General features: G+C 38.6%; 3 protein-coding genes across 3 annotated transcripts; 1 reads left to right on the top strand and 2 right to left on the bottom strand.

The window, feature by feature from the left end:
* Window positions 1-3,991: 3,991 nt before the first annotated feature.
* Window positions 3,992-5,342, bottom strand: LOC108605337 (gustatory receptor 10a). Its single transcript, XM_017995007.1, has 2 exons — window positions 4,230-5,342; window positions 3,992-4,174 (listed from the first exon to the last, which is right to left on the bottom strand). The coding sequence occupies exons 1-2, from the start codon at window positions 5,340-5,342 to the stop codon at window positions 3,992-3,994; spliced, it is 1,296 nt and encodes a 431-aa protein (XP_017850496.1).
* A 429-nt stretch (window positions 5,343-5,771) lies between these two features.
* LOC108605338 (odorant receptor 10a) lies at window positions 5,772-7,696 on the bottom strand. The gene is made up of 5 exons (XM_033294362.1): window positions 7,152-7,696; window positions 6,449-6,642; window positions 6,106-6,389; window positions 5,881-6,033; window positions 5,772-5,822 (listed from the first exon to the last, which is right to left on the bottom strand). The coding sequence occupies exons 1-5, from the start codon at window positions 7,694-7,696 to the stop codon at window positions 5,772-5,774; spliced, it is 1,227 nt and encodes a 408-aa protein (XP_033150253.1).
* Window positions 7,697-8,651: 955 nt separating this feature from the next.
* LOC108605339 lies at window positions 8,652-9,296 on the top strand. Its single transcript, XM_017995009.1, has one exon. It carries the CDS (start codon window positions 8,652-8,654, stop codon window positions 9,294-9,296), a length of 645 nt encoding a protein of 214 aa, XP_017850498.1.
* The last annotated feature ends 1,418 nt before the right edge of the window (window positions 9,297-10,714 follow it).

Raw genomic sequence — 10,714 nt, 5'->3', positions numbered from 1 at the left:
CAAAGCATATTAAGATTTAAGATCAAAGCGAATGGAGAGCAATTGTAAGAGAAAGCACACACAACCACACACACACAAGCACACACACACACACACACACACGCTCGTTAAGCGCTAGTGTTGTTTGTTTATGTTGATGTTTATATATATATGAGAGTTATATATGAGAAAAGTTAGTTATGTTATGACGCTATTGATTGATTGATACATAGGCTACATATGTAAACTCTTTTTAAGTGCAACTAGCGTCTGATATATATATATATATATATATGATGTATATGGGAATAGCAATTGAAGTTGATTCAGTTGGCGCATACGACTTTATATACAAGCAAATAGTATATGGGTATATAGAGATATGACACGTTAAGTTGGTGCATTTGTTGTTAGATGTATTTGTATTTTTGCCCCCTCCCCCAAACTACCACTGACCCCGTACTACTTACTATTCGAGAGAGAACTCCACGCGCCTTTGCCTAAATGCAACAAACACACACACACACACACACAAACACAATTGTATAAGAATTATAATATGCATATAAATATTTACATATATAGTATATTTATATGCAATTCACCTACATCTTAACATGTATGTACACACAAATACAAATACAAATACCATATAGCCTAACGATTATAGTAAAGCGTCAGCAGCGAGAGATCGAGCGAGAAAGCCACAGAGTTTGTTAGAGAGCAGTTACTTCTTTCAATGCAAAAAGTCATTTTACTACTTAAACAAACACACACATACACACGCATACATACATACATGTTTATATAACGATCAATATACCATATACACATATAGTATATAGTTAAACACACACACACACACACACACCGATACGGTTTAATTTTACAATTTGAATATGCAAGAACAACTCAAATACCCTCAAATGGTATTGAACATTTATAAATATACAATTTTTTTTAATGGCAGCAAACAATTAGCTAATGTTTATGAAATTATAGACAACGCACACATATAAACTGTTATCCATTTAACTTCAAACTCCCTCTAATACATACATATACATATTTACAGCAAATCAAAAAGTTGAGAAATTTAGTAAAATTTAAATATTTTCTTTTGATACTTGCATCAAATTTAGTTTCTCTGCTTTGAGTTATTTTTTTTCATTTTTTTTCTTTGATTTGTTTGTGTTGTGTATGTTATACAATCATTTTTTTCATAGCTTTAAATACGCTATTTACATTTCTTATTTAATGCAAAAGTATTTACCTATTCTTATGATTTTTTGTGTATTTTTTTATGTCCTTATTTTGTATATTATGCCTGCTTGACAAAACAATATAACTAAACAGTATATATACAAAATATAAATATATATTATTTTTTTTTTTATTCAAATTGTACGTAAACAAAAGCGCATTGTTGTAATTAACAGAAAGCTACAAACACTAAACGAAACCCTAAGCGAATTATATTAATTTAAATCTAAACAAAACAAAACCGTAAATGTAATAAAATGAATAAAAAAAAAAATCAAACAAAAAAATACATTTCATTGAAAACTTGAAACTTTTTAATCGATTTACAAGCCCTAGTTAAGGATTAAACGCGTGTGTAGTGTAAATTGATGTAAGCACAGTCAAAAAACAAAGAATTATACAAAAATCAGTTATAAATACAAAAGTTTGGCAAACAACAATGAATTAAATAATCAAATTGAGGCTTTTGTGCTGAAATGCTGAAATAATCTAGGACTGTGTGGATAGTAAGGGTACCAGAACAAAAGCTGCAAACAAATCTAATTGTTAAGAGATCACCCAATGTGTTATAAATCTTAGACAAATGCGAATTAGTGTTTTGATATTCAGATTTCAGATATATAGAACTTGCACACACACAACTTATCACACATACTATATGATATATATATACAAAATAGACTTAATTTTTTTGTTACAATTCAATTAACTATAGATAACGCTATCTATTCACACACACACACACACACACATAGACACACGAGCCTTAGACACGCGTCTGTGTAAAGTTAAATCAAACGGAAAGCAATTTAAAGTACATGAAAGTAAAGAGGACATGCATACATATGTACATGCTATATGTGTGTGTGTATGTATGTGAGCAAGTCCAAGAATAAAAACAAAAACTCTAAAAAAAAACAGCAAAACAATTTAAATCAATTAAATGTTTTGTATTCAATTGAAAGTCTTCAAAAATACATGAAAGTTTATGCTAGTTACTTACATATACATATATGTATATATATGTATGTATGTACATCACTCCAAATGGTAAATGGTCTGTTTTTTTTTTATTCTTACATAACATATACTATTTATAATACTTAGTAAAGGTAACTTGTTCCAAAGCCTTAAATGCATACATTTATAACATATTAATGCATTTACACACACACACACACACACACATGCATAAATACAGTTACATAGCTTACTCATGAAATGCCCTCAATTTGTAAAACATAACCTCAATTCAAATCAATAACAATTTCTTTGATGTAGCCGCTTAATTAATAACATATTGAAATTTATATAAACCAAATAAACGTATTTCGGCTACATCAGGAAAACAATTTGCAATGAAAAGCATTTCATCAAAATGGTGCCTTTATTCAGTTATTGTTGTTGTCAGTATGCAAAAGGAAATTAAAAGAAAAGTAGTTTATATATAGAGCAAATGAAAAAAAAACAAAATTTACAAAGTAAAAATTTATAAATATATAGCACAGCAGCTAATTATTATAAACAAGCAAACAAATTGAATGCATTTTGCTGCTGTTTTTGTTACATCAACTGCAAAGTCCCATACAGCAAATTCATATTGCATTCTTTAAAGTTTAATGTTCAAGTTTACTTTGTTTATTTCTTAAAAACACGTTGCATGCGAGCAAGCACATAAATTGATACAAAAAATATACGTTATTGTGAATAATATGAAAAAAAAAAACAATACAAAAATGAATTGAGAAAAAGAAAAGATTCAATTGCCTTTTAAAGTTAAATAATGTGTTATTGTTTATCGGTTATTGGGCATATGCATAACTATAAGTGCTTTATACTAACATTTAATTTAAGTTTCAACTCATATACCAAAAGTTGTTAAGTAGCTAAAGATGAACACACACACACACACACACACACACATACATTTGTTCATCAAAATAGTTACATCAGTTAGTAAAACGCTCAGCAATTTAAATTGTATTTAATGTTGATGAACATACATACTTGTGCACAAATTGATGTACACACACGTACATCATGCACGTATGTATGTATGTATGTAAGTAGGAATGCACATTATTATACACATGCATACATACATACGACAAACCAACAAACATACATATATTCTTCTAGTTTTAGCGAAAAAACAATTTATGAACTCCCCCCTTACATGATGTACTTCTATTGTTTATGATTTAATTGTTCATCAGTCAATGATGCAACAGTTTTCGTAATAAACAAACAATTCAATACGTAAATAAATAGTTTATATCAAAGTGGATGCAACTGTAAGTAGGGTAAGATAACTTAGTACAAAAATCTTTTTAAATCAGAAATTTCTGCGCCTGGTCAGCAGCTGAAGAACAGGCGAACAGAAATAAGCAGCACAAGTTCTTCAAAGTTAAACTGAGCTACAAAAAGGTTTCTTTATAATATAAAAGCTTTATTTTAATTCACTGGACTTTATATTATAATAATTATACATAGATTATTGCTGATTTCTGTGCGCCTGTTACACAAACAAATTTGTTGCAGGCAAACGCTTAAATCGAAACATTTATTTAAAAAAATTGTTTATTAATTCAAAATAGCAAGCGTTCGTCTAGCAAATAGAATAGAATCTAAATAGCTGTTTATGCATTGCAACTATGTCGTGTACTAGTTGCTAGACAATTAGTGTAATTACTTAAACAAGGCTGGCTGTTGATTAATGTAGCACTTTGCATGCGTCATGATGTAACGATTAGGGTTGGACTGCGGGTGGGTGGCTGGGGGTGTTGCGCAGATAGAGATCGAATTGCACGAGCGTTATGAAATACGAGAATGCCGTGACGGTTATGACATAAATGAGTCGACGATCCAAATGCAGCAGCCCGCACAGCATGGGCAAGCGCTGCTTCAGCAGCAGCAGCGAAAACTGTTCCAGCTGCAAGCAGAGTGAGTGAGAGAGCGTTAGAGAGCGTTAGAAGAGTGAGACGTACCTCCCGCTCTAGGCTGGGCAAGTGCTGAGCGGTTTGATTGCAAAACTCGCGCAGCGTTTGCGCCAAGTTGCTGAGCTCCTGCTTGATGTGCTCGTTGATGAGCGTCACCACATAGGTGTCCAGATAGAAGCCCAGCGCGTAGGCGGCGCTCAGCAGCACGGGATAGGAGACGTCCGCCAGCGTTTGTGTGGCCAGCAGACTGAAAATGGTAAACAGATTGGTTAGATTGTTGATCAGCGTGGCCAGCATAAGTCCCAGCAGCTGCGTCTGATGCAGCCGAAAGCTTTGGCCATAGAGCGCTAGAATCTGCTCGCAATGCTGGCGCAGCAGCTCGACGCGTTCGCTAAGGCAGCAGCTGCGCAGCAGCGCAATGCCGCGACGCTGGCGTTGCAATTGCTGCAGCAGTGGCAGCAACTGTTGCAGCTGCAAGTGCAGCATCTGCAAATACTTCAGCACGCTTGCGGTGATGTAGTAAAAGTAATCCGCCATGTTCTCCGTATAGTTCCAAAGCACAAAGGCATAGATGGCATAGTGAACGCGCAGTCGGCGCGACAGCTGCGCCGCTGCACTATCCGCAGGCGGGGCAGCCACAGCCAAAATGCTGCACACCTGTATGAGCATCATGAAATTAATAAGCCAGAACTTCAAGTACATAAACACCTCGAAGCGACGCCGCGGCCAGTTGTCCAGCTGATAGCCGGCGAACTGCTGCTCCAGACGCGCGCGCTGCAGCGTGCAACGCGCATTGATGCCACTGAAGTGAAACGTATTCGCCACATAGGTCACAATCACTGTCACATACTTGATCAGCGTGTTGGCAAAGGACACATAGAGCAGCAGCTGCATGCGCCGGTCCTGCGTGTCCATCAGCGCCGCATAGTTGTAGCCAAAGTAACAGGGCAGCGCCACAATTAGCAGCAGACTGAACACATGACTGTAGCCAATGAGCAGCAGCTTCAGCGGCCGTCGCAGCGGCTTCTGTGGCAAGTAGTCAATGATCACCTGGCCATAGATATTCGCATAGATGTGGCCGTATCTATAGAACTTGTGCTCGTGTCGCTCCCAAAAGCTGCGCTTGGCTTCCCTTGAGTCCTTTGGCTCGGCCACGCGCATGTTGCCGCGCGCCTGTTCATGCCACACTGCGGCAGGCAGCACTTCAGTTGCCTAGCAAGCAGGCGAGTAAGTAAACAACGCTATGCTTCAACTAGCTGCAAATTAATTAATTTATAGCCTGACGCACTAGGCGTGCATTGAACCGAAATCAAAGCCCAGCAGTGAGAGCTCATAATGGCTCAATAATTAGAATTGATTATTTAAATTGAAACTGAAATTAAATTACCCTTTCGATATTATTAATTATTATTATATTAAAAAATGCACTTCACAATTAATTTGCAACTTTACTTTATTTTGAGTTCAATTTTTGATTATGCTTTAGGTTTTGATTTTTACTATATGTATCATATATATAATACGCTAACTACTTTTAAACAAGCTGGGAATATAATTTGAATCAATTAAGTTGCTTCTTTGCATTGCAGCTCATTGACAGGACTTGGCCAAGGCAATGATTGAACCCGAAGTTTGCAGTATCTGGAAATCAAAGTGCAGCTAGTGAGAGTCGCTCCTATGGAAAGCTGAGAGCACTTACGGCAGCAAAGGTGGCCAGCGAGGGACAGAAGAAGGGCACTGTCATGGTCAGAGCTCGTTGGGAGCGCATCATAAAGAGCCGCACATAGACGCGCTGCCTGGGTGTGCACAGCTGCCAAGGACACATGCCCATGGCCGTAGCGAGATGAGAGCTCTGCCAAAGAGAGAGAGAGAGAGAGAGAGAGACAGCAGTGAAGTGCATTCAAAGGTGAGTGGAGTAACTTACGCTCTCGGCGACCAGCGTGCCGCCATAGCAATAGATGAAGAGCTGACTGAGCGCAGCCACAGTGTAGACCATATAGAGGAGCATGTTCAGTAGGTCGTTGCCACCCATCGTGAGCAGATCGAAGATGCTGAAGCCAATGACCAAGCTGGCGGACATAAAGTGCGCCATGGTGATGATCATATAGCGTTGCCGAAAGAAATGCGTTAGCCTCAAGATCACATTGTGGCGCCTCACGAGCGCCACCATAAACTTCTCAAACTCCCCATCGCTGGCCAGCGTAGCAACTAAAACAAAGCAGCTGCAATTAGAACTCAATTAAGATTCAAAGCTTTGTGCGCTTCACCTTGGCGCTGATAGGGCTTGAAGTAGGCACGCAGATCGCATTCCATGGACTGAAAGAGCGTGGCCATGTGCACACAGTACTCAAAGTAGAAGCCATCGCAGCCGGCAAACATAAAGATCGTCGTATACGCAGTGTACCCGCTAAAGACGTAGGTGAGGGGAAAGAAGGGCGCGCCGAGCAGAAACTGGGGCATGCTGCAAAATATAATAGAACAAATAATATTTTCAAAATATTAGCGCATGCTTAAGAAATTGTTTTCTCTATTTAAATAATAGATAACATTGTCAACTTCTTTTCACAGCTATCAGCAACCGTCTAAAAATAAAAGCTTCGTTTTTGTAAGTGATTTTGAAGATCTACATGAACTCTTACACACTTTGATTGAGCTGCGTTGGGACTACAGCACACAGGTAAGTACACTCTTGAGCATAAGTATTTAGACAAACATGTGCCGATCCTTTATTTTGTGAGTGTTTATGTTGAAATTTGTTTCAAATCTTAGCCAACGCCTTTGACAGACATGGTAGGCTAACAGTTTAAGAAATTGCAACAAATATAAATGAATATTATACAGCTGCAGACTTTGTATATATAAAAAGGTATACAGCTAACTTTGGCACCTTATGCTTGTCAGAATACTTTTCCCAACCAAAGTGTGTGGCTCTTTGTTATCAAACTTGAGCCTTAGCTTAGCTGAACTTACGTCATATTGAAGGGCATATTCCAGACAATGTCCTGCTGCGATCCCTGCAGATAGAGCAGCAGTGGCAACAGCAAGGGCATCAGATTATATGTGCTGGCTGTGGCGAAGCCCGCCGAGAGCGGCCAGAAGTTAATGCGAGCCGCCATGACCGAGTGCTGGTGCAGTATCAGTCGCTTCTCCATCGTTTGATCCTGCCTGCGGTAGAGCAGCAGCTTGAGCTGCTTCAGCACATAGCACAGATCGTGGCGATAATAATGCATCAGGCACATCTTGAGCAGCGTGACCGCCGAGGTGCCCGCCGGGCAGAACGTCTCCAGCGCCATGTCCAGCTGCTTGTTCTGCGCAAAGACAAAGCCCGCATGCAGTTCGGTGGCCACACCTATGCCCAGCACCAAGAAATGAAACAGCGCTCGCCAGGGTATTTTTCCACCCTCCCGTGGCCAGCAGCCGAGCAGGTCCAGGCACAGTCTGGGCACGGCAAAGAAATAAAGCGACAGCGGCTGATTCGAGCGCAGAAAGCGAAAGTCACAGAGAGCAGCAGGCATCTTGGTCAGGACACTCTTTGTTTGGTCTGGGGCACAGGCTTTAGCTTTTATATGCGCACCGTGGGCTAATTGTCTGCAATTAGCAATTACCAAAAGTTTCAAAGTTACGCAAGCTGCGCATTCTCACAATTTATCATGCACGCATTTCGCATACAGTAGGCATTCTATATAAGCAACTCAGCTGCAGCTACTTTGAGAGCAATGTGGCAACAAAAAAGTTGCAAAGACACCGATGGCTACAGTAGAATTTAGCTTGCACTTATTGGAATGTTTACAGTAGCTGCAAATTGCAAGCAATTTAAAGTTTTTAATTGTTAAACCTATAAAAGATTTGTCAAGGACAATCGTCAGTGTAGGACTATAGTGTGTATATGTAGCTTAGCTATTTATTTATGCAACATTAGTGACTAAATTTATTATTTATTTTATTTTCTCTGCTCTTTATGCTATTTTTTAATAAGCTGAGCCGCTCTTCTCTGTCTCATATAGTCGAAACTTAAATATATCCAAAGCTACTCTTTGAAAATTGATTAAGACTGCTCTTAAGTTTTTATTGAACTTTATTTTAGCATCAAAATCAAGCTTTTCCTGCTTCGTCTAACTGCTCTATATATAGTTGCTCATTATTCTATAATAATTTATATATATTATTGAAAACTTTTTAGTAATAATTTTCTTTTATCGTCGACTGTGCATGGTTCACATTAAATAATTAATAATATGCATCTAAATTATATTTGCTCGCTTGTGTTCTATTTTCTTAACTTTCTAATCCGAGTAGCCATTGTTTTGAATTTTTATTTTAAACATAGCAAGCCATACATTTGCCTTGTCGTAGCTTTTGAACGCTTTTGAAATCACTTTAATTTTAGATCTCAAAACATTGGCATCAGCAAAATTAACAAAACATTTTATTTATTGCACGAGCTAGGAAATAGTTTTATTTTAACTCGAAATGATGGCCAGCTATCGTGTATTGAGCTACGATGAATCACAGGACCTCGACGAGTGGCTGGCCAAGCGTAAGCTGGTGTTGAATCATCGCACCCGCTGCACCCTCTGCGATGTGGTGAATGTGGCCAAGCTGTTCAAGGATGCCGTGCCCGATCTGGTGGACTTGCGCAAGTACACCTCGCACTGCAGCGTGGCCCTGAAGCTGGCCAACTGGCGCATCTTCAATGATTCGGTGTTGCGCAAACTGAAGATTAGTATGCCGGATGACGTGCTGCAGGAGCTGGCAGCAGGACAATTGCATGCAATGCGTCTGGTGATGTTCTTCCTGATGCGCATTGAGCAGGACAGATACAGCATGGAGCCACTGTCGCAAGAGCTAAGCGACGTGGAGCACGAGCTGCTGGAGCAGCAGCAGGAGCCTGCTCTTGAGAAGAACGGCATGGTAACCCTGGCCAAGTATGAGGAACTGGTGCGCGAGGTGAAGGTAATGGATCAGTACATTAAATCGACTGTGCAGAAGGTTGAGGATCTGGAGAACGTCATACGGAGCAAGGATGGCCACATCAAGAAGCTAATGGATCAACTGAACACACTCACTGTACGCATTTTATCCATAGATAATGCCATCAATGAAGACGACTATTGATGATGAGATGACATGAAGTGCCAATAAACAATGACACACTTTGTTAAATATTATTTTAGTTATGTCCTACTATTTTAATTGTACTGACCAGCTAAGCAACACAACCAAAGGAGCAACAACAACAACAACAACATAAACAACAACAACTTAAACAAAAACTCTGTAAATAAATTGTAAATTCGCATGAGCAGCAAATCAACAACAACAACAACAAAAGTGCATTATAACTACAACAACAAAGCTAAACAAATAGTTAAGCTTAGCTCAAAGGAAATTTACTAAATTTGTATGTTTTATAATTTGTATGCAATTTATTTATTTGATGTCGAATACGCACAGTTGACAGCTTAAGAAAATTATTACAAAACAATTATTTAAAATTTATTAAGCTAACAATAATAAGTCTTTGGAATCTTGGATATGAGCTAGTGTTAAATAAGATAAATTTAGCCGCTTTATATACATTTAATGATATTTATTTATAATTTCCAACTTCTCGTACTCATTGAATTTTGAATCTTCGCTTGCTGCTGTTCACCTTGACAAAAAAGATTCTTAGGTTTATAAAAATGAATTTGAATAAGCTTAAACTTATATAAAACGCCAAATTGACATTTTATTGCTAAGCACAAGCTACAGTAGTATGTATTAGTGTGTGTGTGTGTGTGTGTTTGTTCTAAGTATTTTTGCAAATTGAATCAACGCTAATTGAGCGCGCACAGAATTTTTGCTATTTTGTAGTTATTACTAAATCGCAGCAAGTTGCTGCGCAGCTAGCGAGGGGCAGCTAAGAGGGTTGTTCAGTAGCCTAAAGGGGTAGCTACATATGTATACATGAGAGCTTTGGCACTGGCACTGGCACTGAAACTGGCACTGCCACCTGAACATTTGCTGCAGCCCACAGGCAAGTTGCACGCAAACCAATTACAAAAAATTGAGGCAAAGTCGAGCAGACAATTGAGAATGACGATTATGACGATATGGCAATGTGATGATGATGATTATCATAGCTGGCATTGTTTTTAAGCCTTTAAGCTGACTGTACATCAGCTGATGTATGTCTGTCCGTCCGTCCGTCGTTCGTTCGTTTGTCCGTGAGTTCGGGGGGCTGGCACCAGAGCGCGCACATGCCTATTAAACTAGCTAAGTGAATTATATATGGTGCATGCATATTTATATAGTTATGTATGCAGAAGTTAAACAATTCAATTGTTCGAAAGCAGCAATTGTTTAATATTGCTGTGGACCCTCGACTATGCTTAGCCTTAATTACGCATACGCCGCGTTGACAAGCAAAATCAAAATCAAGCGTGACACGCGCCTCTTACTTAGCAACGAACAGTTAACTTTGTATTTGCTATCAGCGCAAGTTTATAAACAAGCCTATAAAATTATGTTGAGCGCATGACGATTGTTAA

The sequence above is a fragment of the Drosophila busckii genome, chromosome X (assembly GCF_011750605.1).
Source record: "Drosophila busckii strain San Diego stock center, stock number 13000-0081.31 chromosome X, ASM1175060v1, whole genome shotgun sequence".
NCBI lineage: Eukaryota > Metazoa > Arthropoda > Insecta > Diptera > Drosophilidae > Drosophila > Drosophila busckii.
The sequence above is the reverse complement of the archived record's forward strand: the minus strand, read 5'-3'. Positions and strand labels throughout refer to the sequence as shown.